At 46.1% G+C, this 26,185-nt stretch overlaps 1 protein-coding gene across 4 annotated transcripts in view; it reads left to right on the forward strand.

The window, feature by feature from the left end:
* The window catches only part of SLC29A3 (solute carrier family 29 member 3), a 31,860-nt gene extending 17,187 nt beyond the window's left edge, over positions 1–14,673 (forward strand). For 2 of the 4 annotated variants that reach the window (XM_024206610.3, XM_026651006.1), the window contains 4 exons: positions 1,168–1,250; positions 6,520–6,746; positions 8,488–8,650; positions 10,086–12,090. In XM_024206610.3, the coding sequence (XP_024062378.1) occupies positions 1,168–1,250; positions 6,520–6,746; positions 8,488–8,650; positions 10,086–10,764 (1,152 nt within the window). In that variant the 3' untranslated portion in view covers positions 10,765–12,090. Of the gene's footprint in view, positions 1–1,167; positions 1,251–6,519; positions 6,747–8,487; positions 8,651–10,085; positions 12,091–13,999 lie in introns of those variants that run through there. The other 2 variants (XR_002908473.3, XR_002908474.3) reach the window with 2 other exon arrangements.
* The last annotated feature ends 11,512 nt before the right edge of the window (positions 14,674–26,185 follow it).

The raw sequence follows: 26,185 nt of genomic DNA on the forward strand, positions 1-26,185 counted from the left end.
GGGGGATAGCTCCCTTTTGTGGACACCCAGCCAGCCAGTTGGCTATGGAATCCCTCTTGGTGGTTGTTCTCTACTTGCTTTACCTGTAAAGGGTTAACAAGCTTACAGGTAAAAGGAAAGGAGTGGTCACCTGACCAAAAGAGCCAATGGGAGGGCTAGAACTTTTTAAAATTGGGGAAAAAACTTCCCTTTGTCTGTCTGTCGTTCCTAGGGAAAGAGGGGAACAGGGAGCAGTTATGCTATTAGAAGCTTTAAGACAGATATGAAGATCATCAGATCATATCTAGAACTACTTTTAACAACCCAAATATGTAAGCAGATCAGGAATGTTTAGAGAGACACAATTAGGTTTATTTCTTATGGCTAGTGGACTCTTCTGTGCTAACCCCAGATGCTTTTGTTTGCTTCTAAACTTTAAGTTGAACCTCCAAGAAAGCTATTTTGGGTGCTTAATTTTTGGAATTGTTCTTTTAAAAATCTAGCAAAAGCCTAAGTTACAGATATATTTTCTTTCTTTTTGTTTTTAATAAAGTTTACCTTTTTTAAGAACAGGATTGGATTTTTGTGTCCTAGGAGGTTTGTGCATATGCTGTTTAATTAGCAGGGGTCAACAGCTAATTTCCTTTCTTTTCTTTCTCAGCTCTTCCCTGGAGTGTGAGTGTGTGTGAAAGGGCTTGAGGGTACCCCACAGGAAGGAATTCCCAAGTGTGCCTTCCTGGGTTCCAAGGGGTTTGCATTTTGGTGGTGGCAGCATCTACCCATCCAAGATCAGAGAGAAACTGTAACCTTGGAAGTTTAATACAAACCTGGAGTGGCCATAATTAATTTTTTGAATCCTTGCGGGCCCCCACCTTCTGCACTTGAAGTGCCAGAGTGGGGAATCAGCCTTGACAGATACTAATGCAGTAAATATTTTAGTAGCTCATACTGTTTATGGTAGCCAACACAGTAACGAGCTGGAAGATTAAGACAAGTGCATTAGAAATAAGTTTGGTAAATTGCAGCTCAGTCTGTAGGCCCACAGGCATTATGATGGTATGGCAGCTGAGAGCTTTGTCTTGGTGTTCTTGATTTGCTCGCTGCTACTTGTATAGGAGGTTTCTGAGGTAGTGTGTAGCTAGATTTGTTTCTGATTTTGGTTTTAAATGCCTTTGTTGCTTTTTGCAGGACTACTTTGAAAGTTACATTTCCATTGCCTCAACTGTGCCTTCAGTGCTCTGCCTGATTGGAAACTTTGTGCTAGTCAACAGGTAAGTGCAGTTACATCTCCAGTCCAGGATGCATTAAGCACCACCATTTCCAGGCTTGCCTGCTCCCTCTGCAGTCCAATCACTCCACCCTTTTCTCTAGTTTTTAGTGCTAGCACAGCAGTGGGCTTGAAGTCAAGCTGAAACATCTAAGGGGGAACTACATTTAACCAGGAAAAAATGTTAGCTAAACTGCTTATGAAAGAGACTCACTCTGCTGTTCTGTCTCCACAGCAAAGCCCACTCAAGACACCTCTTAGGTATTAGACCAGGCACAGATACATTTCTGTGCACAAACTCATGTATATGTTCTCTTGTGTGATGATATTTTTTCAGAGAAATAATAGCCCACTGTAGAAAAAGGTTAAATATAGTATTAAGTTCCTTGTTACATTTCCCTGTGAAATCTGTGTTCTGAATGCTACTGTAGTTTATAACATAGTACAGGTCACTGGAATCAGTGATTCTTCTTCGAATGATGGTCCCTATATGTATTTGTGGTGGGGTGACGACTCACCGGCGTGGCGCCTCCTGCTGGTCGTCTTGGGAATTAGCTCTTTCCAGCCCAGAGCGCCCTCTGCAGGCCGGTGGCTCGCCCGCCGCTGGCCCCCGTGTCCCTCCCGGACCCCGGTACCCCTCTACTTCAGGGTTCTGCCCCCAGCAGCAACCCACTGTCTCTGGGTCTCCCCTCCCAGGGGAACCTCCAACCCTCTAGCCCCACCTTGCCTCAGTGGCTACTGCCAATCATCATCTAGTCCCCACTCACTGGGGCAGACGGCAGTCTGTAAACCACTCATCATCGGCAAGGGGGGTTAGGACCTGCTGCCTTTGCCTATCTCTGGGCTGCCTCTCTGCAGACCCAGTACCCTTTCATAGGCCTTCACCAAGGCCTGCAGCCTGGGGTTTTATCAGGCTGGAGCTCCCCAGCTCCCTCTGCCCTTCCCCAGCCCTGCTCCACCTCAGATACCCGTCTCAGCTCCCAAGCAGCCAGGTCTTTCGCTCTCAGAAGCTAGGGATAGAGTGTCCTTTTTGAGCTCATGGCTCACAGCCCTTTTATAGGGCCAGTTGTGGCCTGATTGGGGCGTGACCCCAGCTGTGGCTGTTTCCCCAATGAGTCTAGCTTTCCCTGCTGCAGCCCTCTCCAGGGCTGCTTTATCCCCTTCAGGCAGAAGCGGGGTGACCACCCTGCTACACACCCTCCCCCTTAAGAATGTGTGTGGGGGATCCCTATTGCCCCAGTGCCCCTCGCTACTGGGCTCGCAGGGAATCCCTCTCCTGCTGCAGGCTCTCCACTATGTGGAGCCACCTGCTTCCCTATATAACAGTCTGGGTCCCCACCATAGCCCTCTCAGCTCCCACTTGGGTTCCCCTCTCTGTTTGAGATCCCACCGTAGCCCTCCTGGATCCCTTGTGGGTTCCCTGGTTTGTCTGGGGCCTCTCTGCCACCGACAGTTCCTGGTTTGGGCCCCCAGCCTTCCCTGTCCCTCCAGCCTGGTTAGGCTCAGACTGGGCCCCTTTGTCAGTGCTCCCCCTTTCTCTTAGGGGGCAGTGCCTTTTTAAATGGCCCTTGGTATGGCAGTGGAAGCACCTCCTGTGCCTTCCCTTTGCCACGGCCCTCCCTTGGCCGGCGCTCTCCCTTTCTCTTAGAGGGCAGTGCCTTTTTATATGGCCCTCATTGTGGCACTGGAAGCACCTCTTGTGCCTTCCCTTGGCCACGGCCTTCCCACTGTCTGTTTCAGGCTTAACCCTTCCCTCAGGGCTAGCCTGGGCCCGGCAAGTCCCCTGAGGGCACTCCCTCCTTGTGTGCCCGGGCTCTTTACAGGCCCAACATGTTCGGGGGCCCCCCTGTAACCCTCACAGGGGGCGCGCCCTCAGTTTCTTCCTTGTCCAGGTGGGGTCCCCAGTAGGGGCACTCCTGTTGGTAGTGTCCCAGTCGTCCACAGGCGAAACAGTCTTTAGGCCCCAGCACCAGCCTCCAGCCCCAGGTGCCTGGCCCCGGATGAGATCTATGTGCCCTCCCCCACAGCAGCTGAATCAGTCCCGCTTGCTGCTCGGCGAGCCGGGCCACACAGACTCTCCAGTACCAGTCCATCTTCACCACCTTCATGTTCTCCACTCTCAGATCTGGGCAATAGTCCCTGCCCTGCCCTGCCCTGCCCTTTGTATCAGGGGCGGACCGCGTGCCCACATTGTCCACCACGTGTGGCGGGGTGCCGACTCACCAGCGTGGCACCTCCTCCTGCTCGTCTCGGGAATTAGCTCTTTCCAGCCCAGAGCGTCCTCTGCAGGCCGGTGGCTCGCCTCACCTCACCTTCAGGCGGAAGCGGGGTGACCACCCTACTACAGTATTCCAAATGTGGGGTGTGCATGCACACCATGCACCGGAGCCAGAAGGTTTTCTTAGCAGTGCCCTTTGATCTGCACATGTCATGCATCCCCTTGTGCTCGCACCTGACGGTATAATAGGCTGTGTGGGTCGATGCCTCTCCAGTCCTTCTTACCGCCACATGGCCTGAGTCAGAACCCTTGTTCTTTCGCGCGCTTAGTTTTTACTAAATCTGTGTTCTGAATGCTACTCTAGTTTATAACTAGGGCCCTACCAAATTCATGGTCCATTCTGGTCAATTTCACAGCCATAGGATTTGAAAATTAGTCAATTTCACATTTGCAGATGTTTACAGCTGAAATTTCACAGTGTTGTAACCATGGGGGTCCTGACCGAAAAGAAGTTCTGGGGAGGTTGCAAAACTGTTGTAGGGGGGTTGTGGGATTGCTACCCTCACTTCAGACCCGCCTCTGGGTACCTTTCCCTGCTGCAGGAAGCTCCGCCTTATTCCCATTGACCAGTTTACCCCCTGCCAAGAGAATCTGAGACACAGGGCAAAGGTTTCCCCACCCACTAGGAGAAAATCTTTTAGAGGGAACTATAGCGCTGTACTTGTCTTGATTCCCTGTTGACTGGCAACTATAGTTCTATTTTCTGTACCTACGGTGTTTGCCTGTGTGCCAGTCCCTTTTATCTGCCTTATTCTGCGAGTTCTAATCACTGAAGAAAGAATGGAAATTAGTCTGACGATGAGCCATATCAGTGCACAATGGCAGGAGGTGAGTACGTGTGTGTACAGTACCTACTTCAGATTGAGTAGGTACTTTAATGTTCACCATTAATACCATAGTAATTATTAGCCAAGTGATAAATTCCTAAAATAGGTGCTCAGTTGTTACCTATTTTAGCATGTTGCATGCAAACAGGGGAAAGGGAAAGAAAGCAAAGGAGAACTTCAGAAAATAGCTCTTGTTTTTCTTGCATATCATTCAGACTGCTAATGTATCCATTTCACTAAACTATTATGTATTTAATGCATTACATTTAAATGTAGCATCTATCTCCTGCATATCACAGATTCTTCTGACTGGTGCATCTATAATCAATAAGTGTTTTATTATGTTAAATTTTCAACATCATAAATACTCATGAGGCAGATTAACATTATGAAGAATTCTGAGCAAATCGGTTCCCTGTGGTTCAAATATTATGCAGCATGTCTGGCTAGCATATGCTCCACCTTCAGTATAACAGCATCTTTGAGAGCTAACCATTATTGCTGTTTTAAAGTAGTGACACTGTCTGTGGATACCAACGCATATGAGATCATGAAAGTTTTTCTTGTACATCATTTGGGAGAGAACAACAAAACCAGGTAGTGCTGACTCCTTGTGGGTGCGTGAATACACTTGTATTCATATCCGTGCTCCTGTTTGATCAGATATAATTTATTTGTGTTTTAATTGCTTTTCAAAAAGGTGTTCCATGCACACAAGGCATATTTGTCAGGAGTCCTTCATCCTCCTAAAAATGGGCCAGTCAGACTACAGTATTTGTCGGTTGGGTAACTATGAGGCATGATGCACCATATTGTGGTCCCTGGGAGACCTGCCTAGGAGAATAAGGTTTAGTACAGGAGACCTTGTATCTGAGGATGAAAGGAATATATTTCAACACTTCATCTCTAGATCTTGATTGCTAGCTTAGCTTTTCTTTTTCTTCCTTTTTCCTTCATCCCACCTCTGCCCTGAAGGTGAGCTGATAAAGTCTTGTGTGTCTATAATAAGTAACCTTCCTGTTCAGGCAACTAATTATCTTGTAGTGACAAGCATGTGATTGCTTTCACCCAGCCTGCCGTATTCCCCAAGCAGACTTTGTTGCTGCTGTGTGTTGCTCTTCTGAGGGGAATATCTCCTGTTTCTGCTAGAAATAGATATTTACAGCTTGGTTGGGTTTATAGACTTATTGAGTTGAATAAGCACTGATGGAAGATGTGGAAGTCATCAACTTCATATCAAAACCCTTTAAAATAATTACTTTTTATTTCTCCCCTTTTTCTTGGACCTTCCCACCCCAGAGGAATTAGCTCATAGCAACTTCTACACTGGCTTCATTTCTCTAGGCACCTGGCTTCCTTTGTGCTCTTGTATTATCTCCCATTTGGCTGGCACATCAGCAGCCTGCCTTAGCCAGAGTATGCATTTCTAGGCTGTCGTTTGTGCTTCCAAAACAACTCCATTGTCAGTTCCCAAGTTCCCATGTTGTGGTGTGGCATCTTGAGTGTGTGCTCTAAAAAGTGGGACAGGGTGACAGCTACACACTTGTACGCTGCATTTTGACAGCAGTCAGTACTACTAGCACATGGCACTTCTTGGCTACCTTTAAAGCAAAGGTCCTTAGCTTGGGTTGTGAAAATTACTTAGTTTGTAGAGCACTTTGCATTTCTGTACCCTTTTCCACCCAAGAGTTTCAAAGTTACAAAATGATAGCCATTACTGTATTTGTCTGGAAACTTTTCACTGACTAGGGTTTTTAAAAATGAAATATGTAGAATAGAGTAGATTGTGCCAGCCTGTAGGCATTTGAAGATGAGTCACATGTAAGGAGAGACAGTATGGTCTAGTGCATAGGGCACTATACTGGGAGCCGGGAGACCTGGGTTCTTCTGCCAGTTTGCTAACTTGGGGCAAATCACTTCACCTCCCCAGGCTCTGTTTCCACTCCCCTTCCCCATAGTCTGAGTGTTTAAATTGTGAGTGCCTCAGAAACTGTCTCTTACTATGTGTGTATACAGTGCCTAGCACAATCGGACCCTGATCTCAGCTGGGGCATCTGGGCACTACTGTAATAGAAGTTATGAATAATAGATTTCTGTGACTAAAATAGATAGTGGGGGGGGGGTGTCTCATTTTTAAAAAACCCCAAACCATTGCATTTCTTCTCTAGGGTATCTGCCAGCATCCGCATTCTGTCCTCCTTGGCTGTCATGCTGGCTGTCTTCGTGGTGATCACTGTGCTGGTGAAAATGGACACATCCACGTGGACACAGCGTTTTTTTGTCATAACCATAGTTTGCGTGGTTATAGTCAGCAGCGCCTCAACCATCTTCTCCAGCAGCATCTTTGGCCTGACAGGCTGTTTCCCCATGAAGAATTCGCAGGCGTTGATTTCAGGTTAATCTCTCTCTGATATTCAAAATGGAATCGGTGGCAGTAAATAAATTAGCTTTTTCAATGGAAAACTACCCACTCACTGAGAAACAGACTGACGAGAGCTTAGAAACTGCTTAGAATCATGGGTTTTAGTTTTGTGACCCATGCTTTCGGTTCTGTAGCACATGCTCCATCTTGGTGGAGGTTTTGCTGCATCTTGCATTTAGACATGATAATGAGGTCTGCATGTTAGCTGAAGTAACGTGACCTTTCCTTTATTTAAAAAAAATAATCTGTAGACTGAGATAAAGGGAAGTTTCCAAGGAAGAAAAACAGCCAGTCATGTGAGCTGACTCTCTAGTTTCTGTAAATGTTTTGTAGACTGCCATACTTCACTGTATAAAACAGTATTTGTTCTCTCAAAAGAGACAAGGAGAATACCAGATCCTTGGTATCCATATCCTGTAGGTGAATTTCCCCTAAACAATGTGAGACTAAGGACCACAGAGTTGATTTTTCTATAGGGGGAAGAACATTCTTTAGTTCCACATTTGTTTATATCTCAGGAAATATTAAACTTCGCATTGTCTCTCTTTTTATATTCCACATTTATGCTCATTTCCATAACTGATGAGGGACACGCTGAGAGTCATGAGTGATGAGGTCCCTGGAGGTTTGGCTGTTGTTGATACCTACCCTGCAGTGCATTTAGAATGTTAAGAGAGAGATGAGGGGGAAGAAATCAAGACAGTGACTTCAGAAATACTTCCTTGGGCCAAGGCAGGAATGTTTTAATGATTTTTTTTTTTCCCCCCGGTGAGGGAAATTGGCTTGTCTCAGATGTGGCTGTTCCTGTTGTAAAAAATGTGTACGTGGTATTGGCAACTTGATTTGAATTTTGGGAGGTAAAAGAGAGAGACTATCAAACTCTCAATTTTAGAAAACCAAGCTTGGGTTTCTGATCCGGTAACTAACACTCTACCCTCTGAAACTAGGCATAGGAAATCCACATTAAAGCCCAGCACACCAGACCCACCTGGCCCCCACAATGTAATGTATTTGTGTACCCTTGCTGGAGGGGGGAGAAGGATGGATGGAAAGCGGAGCTCCCATTTCACTACACAACTAGTACACAGTAGGGGTTGTGATCCAATAAATAACTGATTTGAGACCAACATAGAAGTAGAAGCAATACCAAACATGCAGATGGGCTTTCCCTTTCGAGGCTGCTGGGGTAAATAGATGACGCAACGTGTTAATGCACTAGCTTTTCACCTCTGGAGGCCGAGACTACAGTGAGGCTTGGGTCAGACGAAATGAGTTTAGAGGTTTCCAGCTAGCCAAATATTTGGGGTTTTTTTACATCCCAAAACTACCATACAGCTTGCAGCGATTGGCTGCCTTGTATCGAGCGACCTGGCGCTGGAATTCAAGCCGTGTTCATCGGTTAGGATTGAAGTGCATTGGCTAAGCTGTGTGTGAGCACTTGCACAGCACGTGCCAGCTCTGTGTATGGCTCCAGCCAATAGTATCAGTGGCTCTGTTCCAAGAGCACTGAAGTTTGCCTATACATTTCAGTTAAAAATGGTTTCTGAAATTCCTAGGTGCAAGCCTCTTACCCTCATCTCTCTAATTCCGGCCCTCTATTTCGGCTTTGAAGCTGCTGCCTACCCAAGTGTCTGGGCCTGGCTGAGCCAGTATAAGCTGGGCATTATTACATGCTTCTTTGACACTGAATTCTTGCTTTTTCTCCCCCATGTAGGTCAGGCCATGGGGGGCACAGTCAGTGCTGTGGCATCGGTGGTGGACCTGGCAGCAGCAGCTGATGTTACAGACAGCGCCTTGGCCTACTTCCTGACAGCAGATGTCTTCATCATTGTCTGCATTGTGGTATACCTGATTCTTCCCAAGTTGGAATACTCCAGGTAAAGCCTGTCAAGCCACCAGGCCATTGACTATGCAAATATCCTAAGCACGGTTCACCTGATATAGACTTTGGATGTGGTGACTATGCCTCAGTTGCAGGTAGAGGTATTTTTCTCCCTAATAAGAGCTACAAAGTACATGATCGTAGTATGCTGAGGTGTGAAAAGCCAGCAGTAAGAACAGCAGTGCAAACGGGGTAGCTGGGGACCTACTTTCTCTTTCATTGTGTAGCGTAAAGGGTCAGGAAAATCATAGTCTTATGTGATGCCCATTTCTCCTGCCTCCTGCCATTCGGCAGTCTTGCCTTTTATGTTGTTTGCTCACATGCTTGTCTGATTGTTGCAAGAATCCCCCTTCTCTCCTACCCTGCTCGGAGGGCCATGCAACACACCCTGTGCTTTGCTGTCCTGCTGCTTGTGTTCAGTTCCTTTGCTGGGTCTCTTTCATATGATCTTCCTGATTTGACAGAAACCACAGACAGAAACTGGAGGATTTGCAGCTTGTCTTGAGTTTCTGAAAAGCTACTTTTGTGAGGAAGAGGGGGAGGGGAATGACTGAAACCACATAAGCAGCTCTAGAATTGCTTAATCAGAAGTCGTTAAACTAACTCTTATTCAGATTAACCCCTGAAACATACAGATAACAACCAAACAGGGTTCATGCAGTAACCAGTGGGACATACCAGTATTTTGGACTCCTCAACATCTGGATTCTCCAAGCCTGATTGGTTTTGAAATGTCTGTCGAGCCCTCCTGTGAATAGCTGCGCATCTCTGTGCATGAGAGGCATTTCTTGTTTAATTATGACACATTCAGGTTGGGAGAAGGGAGTTGGAAAGTCCATGGGATTTGAGTAAATTCTATAGGAAGCACTAGTTAGAGTACATTTGTGGTGATGTAGGTAGGTTCATGTGGGAGCAGGAGATAATGTTTTTGTTTTGTTCACAGCCCTCTTTTATTGTATAATGAAAAGCACAGGAAACAAGTATTTTGTACACTCCCCCATGATATGATTGACATGTGCCCATATTGTGTAGGGAGTGGGATCTTGGCAAGGAAGAGGAATGTGATCTTATGTGTCTATTAAATCCTAAGGTCATTGAAGTAGTCTGTATGTGTAGCCCTTTATTAAAATAGAATCCACTGACAGTAACTGTGGGGATTGCCACTGCTTGTGCTGAATTTCTGTTCTCCGTTTCCCTGTTGACAAGGTTTTAGGGAGTTTGCGGACATCAATCTTCCCTCTGGATTCTGGGCTGGGGAGGGGATCAGTTTCTAATGAGGTGGGCAGTACAAGCTATATAATCTAAATACTGAATTCCTTATTTGTTGGGTGCCAGCAAATTTTCCAGCACAGCCAAACTCTGTTCTCATTGCAGCTGTCCATCTTGATTTCATTGGGTTGTTGACAGTTTTCCTTCCTCTCTCCTTTCAGGTACTACATGAGAAGCCACAAGGGTAGCACACACCCAGCTGGTGTATTGCCTAGCAGTTATTTAGAGGGAGTGGATGAGTCAAAAGGCATCACCAACAGCTCATTTCCAGCCAAAGTGACCAGTGACCAAAATATCCCACCCCTACGTCCTATCCTGAAGAAGACCGCTGTCCTGGGCTTCTGTGTCTTCTATGTCTTTTTCATCTCTATCATCATATTTCCTTCCATCTCCTCCAGCATAGAATCTGTCAACAAGGACTCGGGGAGCTTATGGACCAATAAGTACTTCATCCCCCTCACCAGTTTCCTTTTGTACAATTTTGCTGACTGGTGTGGACGGCAAATCACCGCCTGGATCCAGGCCCCTGGCCCAAAGAGCAAACTGCTCCCTGCTCTGGTCCTCCTGAGGACTTTGTCACTACCCCTATTCATGTTATGTAACTATCAGCCTCGGAGCCATATCAAAATGGTAATCTTCAACAAAGATGTCTACCCGGCTGTCTTCATTGTGCTCTTAGGACTCAGCAATGGTTACCTGGGTACCTTAGCTATCATCTATGGCCCCAAGATCTTGCCAAAAGAGTTGGCAGAGGCAACAGGGGTGGTGATGACATTTTACCTGACGTTAGGATTGGCATTGGGATCTGCCTGCTCAATTCTTTTGGTCCATCTAATATAGAAGAGAGGTGGGAGGGTGAGGGTGTTACCAGCATCTTGGGCAGCACCAGATTGAGGCCACCAGCAGTTGGCTGAAGAACCAGCTCCTTTCCCCAGGGAATCTATGAAGTTACATTCCTGAACCTCTGATCCTGATCAGGTGTAGTGGGGCTTGGAAATCAAGCTCCTGAAAAGCAGGTGGGCAGGAAAGTTGAGGGAAAGCAGCGGAGTTACTTGCTGAACCTGAAAGTCAGGTGAAATGCATCCCTCATTAAGAAGCTCATAAAAGGAGTGCCTAGCTAATATGGGGAGAAACAAAGCATCTGCAGAGATTCTCTAGGCTCAAAAAGGAGCTTGATATGTACCCTATTCATCGCTGTCACCATGTCTGTTATCATTTTGGTCTTATATTAACTATTTGCTGGCTTCCCAAGCATGAAGGCTGACTAAACTGGTTCAAGTTACCGTTTCGGTAGAGGTGAACTAATAATGAGTTTTGTAAAAGAACACGAACAAATAAACAAGCGCCCCCTCCCCCCCCTGGTTTGTGGGGAAGTTCCCACAGACTGTGTCAAAGGGGGTTAGTCCAGAATGCCAGTTGTGATGGTGTGAAAGCTTCATCTCCAGGAACAACTCGTTAGGTCCGGTGGATGTGCACCAAATGCTGCTCTTTTCCTTCCACCCACAATTATGCCTTCTTTCATACATCTGCTGGACCCAACATTGCAAGACCTAACATTTTCAGATGCTTCAGTAAGCCCCACTATTTTCTGCTGGACAATTTAAAAGGACACTCTTGGAGGATTTGTAATTGTTTTATTACTGAATTAATGCTGTGGGACCTTGAAAATGAAATCTATTTCCCTGTGGAATACTTCCCTCGTATGATGTACATAAACACTGCTTTGTTATTTAGGATTGCTTATTACAGTTGACATTGGGTAAGTGTATAACTTTTAATGCTGTTTGTATGTGTATGATGTGGAACGAAGCAGTGAAGTGTTATTCTTGGGAAAAACCACAGCAAAGTACAATACTTGGATTTTATACACTTTTTCTAAGACAAGGAAAAACTCTGAATATTGGGTATAACTTCCTAACAATGAGATCTATCAGACTGTGGAATAGTTTCCTTAGGGATGGAGTGTAAACACCACTGCCTGCGTCATTCCAAATTAGACTGGGCAAAGCATTGATAGGGGGATGTCCTAGATCTCCTCAGCCTTAACTGCAGATACTATTGGAGAGTGGGGTAATACTTTGTGCTTTACTAGACTTGACAACAGCCCTTTTCTGTGACTAGCATAGTAGAATGATTAGCGGCTTAATTGTGGTTGTTTTTTTTTTTTTTTTTAAAAACTTCCTGTGCTGCTCTTTTTACCTAAATCTTTGAACTGGTTCATGTTGTGGCAACTTTCACAAATTCAAGTGAATGAACACTAATGTTTTTTCTCAAACCTACCAAATGGTGACCAATTAAATCTTAAACTGAAAAGGATCCAGTGATAATAAATTTTGCTGATATTTTTAAAAGTTCTACAGTGTGTGTTGAGAGGAGGAAATTTTATTTAAAAAAAATGATTTATTAGAGGGAGCGCTTTATTATGTTTACTAAATTCACTGTATGAAAAACATTGAGACCCCAGTTAATTCAAGTGGACTGGCTGTGAGGGAAGGGAAAGATTACACTGGTGATCTGGCATTAGATAAATTTGGCCTATACTGTTATCAGAATAAGGAGATGTTATAAAGCAAAAAGATTGTCTCCAAATGGGATGGCTTTTTAAATTTATCTATGAAATTTAGATGAAGCACAAACTAAACTAAATACGGTTCTGATTATATTTTTACTTTAAAATTGTATGGAGATATATGCTGTAAAAGGAGATTGACTAGCAGCCTAATTTTATAATTTGTCATTACAATTGAATGCCTCTGGGAAAAATAACCATGGAAAATGTTTCCGTCCCGGGATTTGATGCCTCAAAGAATTGAAAGAGGAATATCAAACCTTTTGCTTCTAGATAACTGTTTCAAATTCACCCTCAGCTGGTAACTTCTTTAGATTTTAGTCTCTCCTTTGAGTTCCTAATGTGCCGGCGGTCATGTACCAAAAAACTGCCACCACAACTAGTTCTCATGGTAGAGATGCTATGGGATGAATAGTCTTGGGAGTTAGAACTCGCCTAGAGTTAGTGCCGGTAAGTCATAAGATTTTGTCAGGGTGGCGTGGCCGCATGCCATGCTGCTGCCAATGCAGGGCCATTTCTGTGATGGATATTTAAAGGCTTTCAGGCTTTGGTGTGGATAGTTAAGAATTAAAACTTGAAAGATATATTTAGTTTTTTTACTATTTAACATTCGACAGAATATTAATTGGAAAGTAATCTGGCCTAGTTGCTGAAGTCAGTGCCCTGTGTTCTGGAGTCTCTTCCTTTTTTGTGGTCTGTGTGGGCAATAACAATAGATGATAAGGTTTTAAAAATTGAAGTTCAGTTTTGATAGCTGAGAGTTTCACAAAGTGACTACCCACTGCTGGCTTTCATTACTTTATATAGAGAATAATACATGGCTAGCATATAACCTACCATGATTGACAGCAGTTATTGAGACTGAACTAAGTGTTTTTTCAGTATTTAGTCTGGGATCATTGGTAACACACTTACAGTTCAGCTTTATAGGTAATTTTAAAACATAAAATCCAGACATGAGTGGAAAATTTACAGGGCATGTGATGCAGAAGGAGAAGCTTTACAGAATGTGACTTTGCATAGCATAGGCTTTAAAAAACTGAAATGAATACTGTCATTTCACTAGGAACTAATCCTTTGGCCTTCATTGCGTGGAAATCTAGTACAGCCTGGCCAAGGCTGATACATGTTCAATTCCATTTTTGTTTAGATTCTAAAGGGTAGCTAAATGACTAGGTGGTACAGTTTAAATGCACCTCTACCACTGACAACCATTCTGCAGAAGCCCAAGGCGCAGGTATGTGTGTAATATTGTTTTAAACCAAAATAGGACTTGGTTCGTATTGGTGCCTGTCACCTCTGCAATGTTGTGAAGATTGAGGAGCCTTTGTGTAGTGTAGCAGGGTACTGCACTAGTCTCTCATCACTGGAGAGCTGAACTCAAATTCACTTTAACAGATAAAGGCATAAAGGTGACATTTGTGGTCATAACTATTTCCCACTAACATTTTTGCCTATATCACATAAGCCCTATGCAATATCAGATAATTTTCATTCTCTTTGCAGAAAAAAACTGAGCCTGGAATAGAACTGTGTTGGGATATATATGTACATAACCTCCATTCGGGGTAAGATATTTTAAAAAGAGGCTTAAACCCAGCATCCAGTTTTATAGCTGCAGTCAATTGTACAGACACAGACAAACAATGGCATTAACACTTCTAATTAGCTGACTGCAACTGCAAATCAGGTAGATGCCTAAATACAATCTCTTGTGTCTGCAAATGTAAAGCCATAATTAAAATATTGCCTGTTGATAGCTCTGGGCGGGGCTGAATGTAACTGTGACAAAGTGGGTTTTTTTTACCTTGTTATGTTGCATGTGAGTTTTACTGTCCTGTACTAATACTGTGTGTATCTCAGTTTCCCTGTGTACTGCCCCAGTGCGTAGGTGGTGGGAATTGGGTGCGTGACTTTTGCGGAGGCCCTTGAGGCAGGTGAGGCTGCCCAGCTGCCTGCACAGAGGTGATGGTCGATGCCTTTCATAACCTGAGAACCAGGAAAGGGATGCAACCAGGTGACATTTTGCCCAGGAAGCAGGACAAAGAGCGGAGGAGGAGCAACGGGCATGTCGGAGGCCAGGCAGCAGGGTCCATGGCAGTCTGCTGTGGGGAACTGGAAGAGGGGGAGTCCAGGCCATCTGGCCCAGGGATCCCCCAAGATGGACTTGGCTAAAACTCACTGATTTCAGTGCTAACAAGTTCTGTTCTATACTGTGTACCTGTCAACTAATAAACCTTCCGTTTTACAATGCTGGCTGAGAGTCATGTCTGACTGCAGAGTTGGGGCGCAGGGCCCTTTGGTTTCCCCAGGAACCCCGCTCAGGCGGACTCGCTGCAGGGAGCACACGGTGAATGGGGATGCTGAATGCTCTGAATTTCAGACACAGGAAGGCTGAAGGCACGTAGACTTCTTGCCCTGGCAACAGTGGCATGCTTCGCCAGAGTCCTGACTGGCTCTTAGAGAGCAGTTCCAGAGCATCGGCCGGTGACTCCGTGACAGTTACAAGGCGCTCTTCCTAATGCTAAAATTTATTTCAAATGCTTAAGACTGAAAGGACTTCAACTCAAGGTTTGCTCTGCAGTTCTTTAATATACTTGCTTTGGGTGTCTAAAAGTGTTCTCAATGGGTTTTTAAAATATGAAACCACCTGCTCAATGTTCCTTCTTTTAAATCTCCCTAATTGTGAGTAGGGTACATAGTATTAAGAGAGAACACGATCCTTGAGAGGGATTGCTCATTAACTGACTATTTTGCACTTACTCTGATTCTGTCCACAGTTAAAAAGGGAAATGAGGTATTATCTCTTGAAACAGAACCCTAATTGTCTCATAGCATTACTAATAAAATTAATTTAGTACTGGGTAAATGCTGGAGTCTGAAGTGCGTGAATTTTACTTTGACATATTCAGAGTCTAAGCAAGCTTTCCACTTCCATTACTGATCAACGGAATGCATTTTCAGCCACATCTTGTGATCGGTTTCCCCCATTACTGGTTACACATTTGGTGATATCATTACTGAACCAGAGGTTGAGAAGCCAAGAATGAGGGCTTATATACATACACACAGCCCAAATGTATACTGAACTCTGATTTGAACCGAGTATTGTCATTGTTTTGTCCTGAGAGAGCTTTTGAAATGTGACTGTTCACCTCCGTAAACTCTTGGCATTCTCTTACAGTGATTCTCCTGTATCCACTCTCAATTTATCCTCCCCTACTATGTGTTTATTTTAATGCCTTTATACCTCCCACTTCCATAGCACCTTTTTATAGAAGGATCTCTAAGATAGAGAGGTTCTACAATCACTGTTAACCTTACAAACATGTTAAGTATTACACCAACAATATATCACAGAGATGGAGGGGAAAAATAAGAAGCTTAAACCTGGCCTCTGATTTTATGCCAGCAATTAATGGGTAGTGCAACTGACATCATTTGCCTGGCTGTTGTGATCAAAACTGTGCTCACAAAATTTGAAGGCAATGTCTGATGGAGCATAAGAACAATAAGTAGTAATGGAATCCACAACTTCTGACTCTTCCAATCCTCTTCTGATTATTAGACCAGACTGCATCTCAGATAAAAACATTGTTGGAGGCTCAGAGTAATTATGGGAAGGGGGGTAGTGGGTAGGCTCAAAAAGAGTTTTGGAGTCAGTTATAATGCAATACCTTCATATGACCTGGAGGAAGATGCAGAGAGACTGCTTACTGAACTTACAGGTGATGCAAACGAGGGATTTCTCTTACCTTTATTGGTGTTATTAATCTAAGGGAGTTAGATAAATGAGGGGAGAGGGGAAATCAATAGAGGTTCAGTGTAGGAGACAGAATCAGACATAAATATAAAATGGAAGAATCCTGGTCAGAATACAACACAACGGAAGATTTAAGGCAATGACAATTTGAGCATGTGCTGTGATGCTGCAGCGAAAAGAGACACATAATTTATAGGGTATTGCATATAACAACTGGGATGTAATTCTTTCTGTATACAGCATGGGCAAAGCCACGTGATGCATTGTGTGCATTGCTGTGCTGTATAAGAGAGATCAAACTGAAGAGTATAGAAGAATGGCAACAGAAATACTAAGCAAAAAGTGCCTTTGAAGAAGGTTGGCTTTGCAGAGCAATGCAATGACCTAGCAAGCATGTTTATACAGCCGCTGTTGTTGAAGATATTCCAGGCTAGGCCTGACACCCACTATCAGGAGGAATAATTAGTCAGGAGGCTAGAGGTAGTATACAATAGCCAACTAGAGGTTCCTTCCCAAACCAAATGAATCCAGTGTTGGTAGCACAAACCAAAAGGCTGCAGTTTACTTCAGTTCCTTTAGACACTCTGGGATGGGGAAAAGGAATTCATGCTTGTCAAGCAGGGGTAGAGAGATTGTTTTCAAGCTTCTAAGAGCAAACTGCAAATAACTGAGCATCGAAAGCATTACAAAAAGAAGATTGCCCTCTTAACAGAATGATAGGAAAGCTCTGCTGAAGAATCCAAGCAAAACCCAAAGCTATGTATATTGAGAGGAAGGATGGTGTAATGGTTAGGGCACCAGCCTGGGACTTGGGAGACCCAAGTATTGTTTACTGTTCTGCCACAGACTTCCCTTGTGATCTTGAGCCAAGGCAGTTAATTGCTCTGTGCCTCAGTTCTTCACCTGTAAAATGGGGACAATAGTAGTTCCTTACCTTCCAGGGGTGTTGTATCAAATACCACTGTGATATGGGGAGAGGTGGGGCATATAAGTTCTGAATATAGAATAATTATGTTCTGTAATGCCAAAGTCATTCTTATAGATGCCTTGGTGGAAATAGTAGTAACAATAACAATTGTGTTCTTGATTTTGTTTAAACAATAATTTTTTGGCACTTATAAAAATACATAAATGTATTTATGGTGCATGGAACTGGTGCTAGAGCTGTTGCTTCTCGTTCTTTCAAACTCATTTGCCTCTTGCAAATAGTATTGTATATCGTTTCCCTCTAGTTTAGTTCAACCTATTTGTTAAGTTAGAGACTAAAGGGACTTTGCCTCGGGACGGGGCATGCCCTGATCCCCAGGCTTTAAACCCTGTGATCGCTGTAAAAGTCCCGTGCCTATTAGCAATCCACATAATAGTTGTTTACGGTGCTTGGGCAAAGGTCACGTTGGTGATAAGTGCAAAATCTGCAAGTCCTTCAAGCCCAGGATGAAGAAGGAGCGTGGCATTCGTTTGAAGGCGCGCCTGATGGCATCTGCCCTTATCCCGATGCTGGAGCAGCGCTCTGATTCGGTGCTGAGCACCGTGATCTCAATGTGCAGCACCCCGCCAGTACCATCTACGAGCCGGCACTGGTCTCCTTCCGTGGCTCCAGCCAAGGAGCCCAGGAAGACGCGACGAGGAAGGTCTCCAGCTTCCCGCAAGGGAAAGGACAAGTCTGGGGTGGACCAAGGCCCTGTCTCGGGCGCCTCTTCACCCCCCTTCGGGATCTGGGGCCTCAGCTCAGGTTGAGCAGTGTAGTCTAGCCCACTCCCTGCTGGCTACCCCGGATAGTGGCGGAGGTCCTCCTCAGCTCCGGGTGCTGTCCACACTGGAGGCACTGCAAGCCGCACAAGACATTATGTCCCTCTCAGTGCCGCCCATTCCGCCCCCTGCAGGGTCCCGGTCTCGGGGTAAACCCGCATTGGGATCACCACAGTCTCCACTTTCCGGCAGCGCTCCCCGTCAGGGAGAACGTCCCACCAACGGTCGCCCTCTCGCAGCCAACACACTTCTGACCATGACAGGCAGAAGCTTCGCAGCCTCATCTGGTCTCCGGACCACAGACAATGGCAGAGAGGCTCAAGGTGCAGCTCGCTGGTAACCAGGCACAGACCTCTGGAGGCACGCACCCCCCGGCAGGAGTTTTGGAGTCTGTGCCTGGAATCTCTGTGGCACTGGTACTGCTCCAGGGACAGGTTGAGGGACCGACAGTACCGTTCCCCGGGCCGACGGTACTGTTCCCCGCACCGTCGCCGATCCCCCAGGGCAGCATCATCACCTGCAGCTGCATCTTCACAATGTCAAGTCCACTCTGGTTCCCAGTCCCGCTCCACAGCCTGGTACCACATGTTAAGTGTGAGGTGTAGATTGCTGACCCAGTGCCGTTGCGGATCCGCCGAGTGCCACTGGTTGCCAAGGCCCTGAGCCAGATGCTGGTTGAGGTCAGCCAGATCCAATTCCGGGAGGGGTGACCGGTACCGATCGGCACAGAGCCACCAATCAGCCCCTTCTTGGTCACAGGAGTGACTGCTCGGGCTCAGGTTCAGAGCAAGGTTCCCTAGCGGCGGGACAGCCTCCGGCACCTATGGCGCAGACTACGTTGGCGGGCCCGTGGCCTCAGACTCCGTGGTAGGCAAAGTGGTACCCATGGAAACCATGTGGGTTCTCTCAGCCCTCTCAGGCCGCCTGCTCAGTATCCGGAGCTTCGGAGAGATCAGCTACTGCCCTGTCTCGCCCCCACCAGCCCAAGAGGCCTCGGCTGCAGGCACCCTGCAGGCACAGGATGAAGTGGGTGGGCGAGCAAGCCACCAGACCACCTATGGTTGCGGAGGACCCCTTGGTACTGGCTTCCTCCTCCTCGTTTCCAGACAAGGCCACATTGGGGCCCCCTCCACTGGTGCCCTAGGATGATGCTAAGGTGCATCAGGAGCTGTTAAAGAGGGTTGCCGCCAACCTCGGCCTCCAGGCGGAGGAGTTAGAGGAACCCGCAGACTCCCTCTTTAATGTTCTCTGCCCTGTGGCCCCGGCCAGAGTAGCTTTGCCCCTACATGAGGTGGTCGCTAAAATTACAATTGACCTCTGGCAAATCCCCTCCTCCTTGCCTCTGATCTCCAAGACGGGGGAGCACAAGTACTTTGTGCCATCCAAGGGCCATGAGTACCTTTATACCCACTCTGCTCCCAATTCCCTAGTGGTACAGACAGTCAACCACAAGGAGAGACAGGGTCAACTAGGGGCTATGCCTAAGAATAAAGACTCAAGGAGACTAGACTTGTTTGGGCGTAAAGTTTATTCATCCTCCAGTCTACAGTTGCAGGTTGCCAACCATCAGGCCTTACTAGGCTGCTATGATTTTAATAGGTGGCAGGCCATGACCAAGTTTGAGAGTGCCCTTCTTGAGGCTTCTAGGAAGGAGTTCCAGGCGATCCTGGATGAGGGCACGACTGCAGCCAGAGCAGCTCTCCAGACGGCATCGGACGCTGTGGACACCGCTGCCCGTACCATGGCATCGGCCATCTCATTGCGCAGGGCTTCATGGCTGCTCCTCTCTGGGTTTTCCTCGGAGGCTCAGCGGTCAATGCAAGACTTCCCTTTTGACAGGCACGCCCTAGTCACCGGACAGACGGACATTAAACTCCATGGCCACCGACCTCTGTCTACATCCCAGGCAGGCTCGACCCGCAGTAAGCAGACGGGCAAGCGCCCGTTTTGAGGGTACGCCCGAGTGCGACCTACTGGATTGTTTCCCAGATCCTTCCTCCCCTCTGTTTGCCAATCGCCTTTCTTCCTTCCTCCCTATGTGGGCATCTATAACATCGGACCGATGGGTCCTCAATACGGTGGGTCCTCAATACACTCTTCAGTTACTTCCTACACCCCCTTCCCCATCCCTCTTCAGGGACTCCTTTTACAAGAATCTTCTTGTACAGGAGGTAGAGGGGGGTCTACTACAGTTGGGTGCAGTGGAGGTAGTTCCTGTGGAGTACAGGAACAAGAGGTTCTATTCCCGATACTTTTTAACTCCCAAAGCCAAGGGCAGTCTGCGGCCCATACTAGACCTGCGGGGCTTGAACCACTACTTAGCAAAACTGAAGTTCCACATGGTCTCCCTGGCTTCCATCGTCCCCTCCCTGGATCTGGGAGACTGGTATGCCGTCCTCAATCTGAAAGATGCATACTTCCACATCGTCATCTTCAAGGGACACAGACGCTTCCTCCGGTTCATGGTAGGTCCTTACCACTATCAGTTCACGGTCCTTCTGTTTGGCCTAGCGACAGCACCACAGGTATTTCCCAAGTGCATGTTGGCAATGGCGGCTTACCTCAGACGTCAGGGTATCCAGATCTACCCATACTACGATGACTGGCTCATCAAGGGCAACTCCAGGTCCAAGGGGACGTCGTGGTGCTGCTAGCCACATGCCTTCACCTTGGCCTGTTGGTGAACAACAAAAAATCCCCTGGTACAGAGGATAGAGTTCATTGGAGCGGTGCTCGACTCGACCTGCGCCAGGGCTTTCCTGCCACTGGAGAGATTCAAGGCACTGACGGACCTCATCGCGGAAGTCTCCACATTTACCCTGACCACAGCCAGGGTTTGCCTATGCCTACTAGGTCACATGGCAGCATATACATATGTAGTGCTCCATGCTGGATACGACCCCTGCAGCAATGGCTGGCGACAGTCTACTCCCAGTCCAGGGACCACCTGGAGAAGGTCATCACCATCCCCACGACGGTACTTACCTCGCTGTGATGGTTGACCGACCCCGGGAAAGTCTTGGAAGGAGTTCCCTTTGTCAGCACTCCTCACTCAGTCAAGTTGGTTTCGGATGCCTCAGACTTCGGCTGGGGGGCGCACCTTGGCACCCTCCAGACCCAAGGTATGTGGTCCCGAGAGGAATTGGCATTACACATAAGTGTCAAAGAGCTCAGAGCAGTGTGCAGAGCATGCATGGTCTTCCTACCTCACCTGTTGGGCAGAGTGGTCAGAGTCCTCACTGACAACACAGCCTCGATGTTCTACATCAACAGGCAAGGTGGAGCGCAATCCTCAGTCCTTTGCCAAGAGGCACTCCATCTCTGGGACTTCTGCATCGACCACGGAATCCTCCCCAAGTGAATTTGTTTGCCACCAGGCAGAACAGGAGGTGCCATAGGTTTTGCTCCAGACAGGTTCTGGGCAAGGGCTCCCTCTCCAACACCTTCCTCCTGCCATGGGCAGGAAGCCTGATGTATGCATTCCCTCCAATTCCTCTCATCAGCAAGGTCCTAGCGAAAATCAAGAGGGACAAGGCGCAGGTTATCATGATTTCCCTGGCGTGGCCTCTCCAGCACTGGTTTGGGACGCTATCAAGCTTGTCAGCGATCCCTCCCTGGACCCTGCCGAACTGACCGGACCTGCTGTCACAGGATCACGGCCGACTCTTGCACCCCAACCTCGCAACCCTCCATCTCACAGCGTGGATGTTGCGTGGCTGAACGGGCCTCTTTGGAGGTGGTGTCTACTTTCCACATGAGCCAGGACATCTTTTTTCCGGTCTTCTGCCCTAAGCCCCATGAGATTAGTGACGAGAGGTGCCTTCATGCTTTGGACGTAAGAAGGGCTCTGGCTTTCTACTTCAATCGGACAAAACCTTTCCATAAGTGGACTCAGCTTTTCATCTCTACAGCTGATAGGATGAAGGGCCTCCCAGTGTCCCCACAAAGGATTTCTAACTGGATCACCTCTTGCATTCGGACCTGCTATGAGTTAGCGGGAGTCCCTCCACCACCGATCATCAGAGCCCACTCGACTAGAGCGCAGGCATCCTTGGCGGCATCCAGGGGGTGCCAGAGCCGGTCCCCTACGGATACTGCTGAGGGAAAAACTTCCAGCACCAGTGCATGTGGCGAGCACACACACCTAAATTGAATGGACATGAGCAACACATTTCGAAGAACACCAGTTACAGAAAAAGGTAACTCTCTCTTCCACCATTATCTGTCTTTCCCTGCAAACAGCAGCGAACAGTCCGTTTAACATAGCCATTCCCAGTAAATCTAAGTCTACCATAAAGACTAGTGTCTTTCTAAATAACACCTTTTCTTTAGTCATTTAATAAAGACGTATAGGAGAATTTATCATGCATCAGTTAATCTTTTGTCCACTGCCCTCCTCTGATGGCAGGCTTATAATGGATTTGCGCAAACTTTTGTCACAAAATCAGAGATGATTGAAATTTTTCAAATTTCCAAAATTCCATTGAATTTTTTTCATGGAAAAACTTTCCCCATTTTTTTTGGACTAGCTCTATCCTAAATCATATGATGTTATTCAGATGTTGTGTTTCTTTGCCATCTGTGAGCTCAGCCTAGGTTCTTTGCGAGGGTTCAGAATCATGACCCTGTGTCAATTTATGATTTCACACTGCAACTGGGGAAAGCTTGTCATTTCACATAGTTTTGAGGCAAAACCAGCTGAAGCGCTGCAGTGTTTTGATTTGTTTCACTAATGGATGTAAGACTGGCGAATGATTCTTACAAAATTAATGAGTGCGAACCCATGTGAAATGAAACCAAATAAAAGATTCACGTGAACCCTTCCAAACTTCCAGTTGATATAGTCCAGTTTTGCACAGCGCTCGTATACAGTGTGGCCAGAGGATACAAGACAAAACAAAGATAAAACTGAAGCTTCTCCACGCCTCTCTGGTGAGGACAAGCCTGGAATGGTAAGGATGCTGAAATGGAAATGGCCTGTATTTTCAGTTGTGCCCAGCCAGGCAAAAATAAAGACTTTTTACCAGAAAAGTGAAGAGGCCAAGGGTGTACTTGCACTGGGAAGGAAGTTGGCTGAGGGGCTGGTGGGGCGTGGAGGAGACATACCCACTTACAGCATAATATGCCCCTGTCACCCTCCCCACAATTTCCTTACCACCATACTGCCACTCTCAAATGTTCACAAGTCACGAATCAGTTCTGCCTCCCTCCCCCCGTCCAAAAAGTAAGATTGTAAAAATAATTTGGTTTTTTTTATATGCCATCTGTTTTTTGAAGTAGCTTAGGTCCCAATCTGCTCATGTGTTCAAGATTTTCTCTGCAACCACGAGAGCTAAAACTTTTACATGAACGATATCAGGTAATTACATGACTCCAGGAGCTGGGGCTCCACATCCATGAGACTGGGCCAGTCTGTTGCAATGGAGTAGAGGGACAATTGGTCAGAGTTATTCCTGTGACTTTAGAATAAGGCAAACAGGCAGGTGTGTGCATGCTGTGGCAATTCTTGTTCTGTCTGTGCAGCCTAACCATAAAGCCTATCTGCAAAGTTCACAGGCTTCCTAATGAGCTGTATGCATATTTCTCTCCATCTAGGTCCACAGGCCAGCCAGTATGACTTCACTCCTAATTACCACTCTCCTGTCAGTTTGATTCGTATGGGAAGGGAGGAAGCATCAGTGTTTTTCATCACCACACTGATTCCAGCAGAATGTTAAGAGATTTCCTTATTACAGGTGGGTCTCTCAAGTCATTGCTCTCTGACCTTCCTTCAGCATCTCATAAGTAGCTGCATTTAGAGACTTTGCTACCTTGACCTCTACAGTCAAGGGCAATGCATGCTCCTGGGACAGTCCTACTTGTTTTGGACTATTTAAAACATTGGCCCTATGGTTTTTTGGTTCCATTTTTTTTTAAGCTATAGTTGCTTGGCAGTTGCACTCCCCCACTGCCACACCTCAAATTAGCTACCTGCTTCCCCCATCCGTATATAAATGTGCACCTAAGCCAATGTTCTAAAATGCTGGTGGTCTCTTACATGGACTGAGGGAGCACCAACACCTGGAAGTGGGGCTCCAACTCTGAAATTAGACTATCTTACGGCCTAATCCAAAACCCATTGAAGTCTATGGAAAGACTCCCAGTGTCTTGAATAGGTTTTGCATCAGTCCCCAGTGATGGAGTATTCCAGGGCAGCTGGTCTGATCCCATACCCACCCAGACAGGATCGTTGTATCTTGTAGCATTTCACTCTGTAGGAAAAAAACATGCTTTGAAATGTAGACAGCCAGCTGCAGGCTCACCCTCTGACTCTCTGTTCCTGCCCTTCTTTTGCAAGTTTTATGGAGTGATTTGTACTATATTTACACAATGGTGATAAACAGTTTTTAAAATGGAACTGAAGAAAATGCAGTTGAATGAATTGCTTCAAAAAAGCCCTGTTTACCATCCAAAAAAAAAGGGATAAAAATCACCATTATAGGGACATTCTGTTAGTCAGATTTAGGTACTTTTCTGTTGATTTGTGTCTCTAATGTGAGGAGAAGAAGTCACAGATGCATGTTCAATTCTGCAGGGAACATATGCATGCATTTAAATCATTTACAGCTTTTTACTGGTGCAATTGTAAAGCACATTATTTTTTTGCATTTGTAATTAGGTTCTAAACAGATGGTGAAGGACTGTAGCTCCCAGTAAGACGGGCTAGTGCTCTGTTGGATTGCATTGGAAGAACTAACTGAGCTAGGAAAGTTTTCTAATTTATTACACCATATTGGGAGGGAGGATATAACTATGTAACAGGGGTTGGCTAAGTACGAATTCCAGCGTGTGTATATCTATCTGGACAAAATTGAACTAGTCCACTTATCTGCTTATAACGTAATCAGCACATTTATATGAATACAAGCAGTCTTCACCCCCAAGATTTAGCATAGATTCCAGATTTCATAAATATGAGTGATACCCGGTAGCTACTGCATGATTTGTTCTGCACAGCATAGTTTTTATTATGCAATAGCATAAGACACAATATCTGCTTTGACAAATGTTTTTAATATAAAGCAGAAGGTTTTGATTTGAAAAGAGACTTTAGAATTAGAGCAAACTTGAAACATGAGATCACATGCAAAGGCCAACTGTCCTGTTTATGGTTTTCACTTTGCTTTTCAGCACCGCCTTTCCCCTTCAAACCTAACTTCCCATTCTGTTTGAAGATATGGTGTAAAGTTCATTTAATCCTCTTCCGAGGACAGCCTTGTAAGCTGCAGCAATGTCACAAGCTCAGTCTACGGCTTTCATTGCAGGATTAAGAAGAAGGAATACAATGAGCTGTAAGGGAGAAAACCCTGCTTTAAACATCTCTCACTAAGGTCTGGCAAAGATGGTTCTGAAAAACACATCACATGAGCAGTTAAACTGTTGTGTGTGTAAGTGTGATCCATTTTAACCTTGCTCCCAGAACTGTACCCTTTGTTAGTAACTTAGTACAGGACTATGTCTACACAGGGATAAAAAACCCACAGCTGGCCCAGGTCAGCTGACTCAGGCTCGTGAGGGTCGGGATCTGAAGCTGAAAAACTGCTGTGTAGACATTCTGGTTCGGGGTGGAGCCTAAGTTCTGGAGCCCTGTGAGGGTGCAGGTCCCCAAGCTTGCATTCCAGCCCAAGCCTGAACATCTACACGGCGATGTTTAGCCCTGAAGCCCAAGCCCTGTGAGCCCGGTTCAGCTGACCTGGCCCAGCCGTGGCCCTGCTGCAGGGCTTTTGTCCCTGTGTTGACACACTCTTAGAGATAAACTAGCTGGATATGTAGATATTTGCCTTTACCAAGCAGCAACTGCTCTTTATGGGCTAAGTAAGCATCATTTTCATAGATGCTGTGGTTGCCAGGTGACCTCAGTGACCCAGCTGTTGTGTAAAGCAGGCATTCTTAAGATGCATTTCCTTATATTATGAATTTATACATGTCTATACTTCTGCTGCATCTGGCAGGGAAGAGAAGGAAGGGGAATTAGGTGTGCACACAGCTCGGACAGGATGAAAATAGACAGGTGGAAATGCAAGGAGACAAGAACAAAATCGAACCAGCCTATACCAAGAGCATGCATCAAGGCCGAACCACTAAAATAGACATGAATGGCGTTATAGGTAAGGCACCGGACTGGGATTCTGGGTTCCATT

This window comes from Terrapene carolina, unplaced genomic scaffold, assembly GCF_002925995.2.
Source record: "Terrapene carolina triunguis isolate 2854851 unplaced genomic scaffold, T_m_triunguis-2.0 Scaffold95, whole genome shotgun sequence".
NCBI classification, from domain to species: domain Eukaryota; kingdom Metazoa; phylum Chordata; order Testudines; family Emydidae; genus Terrapene; species Terrapene triunguis.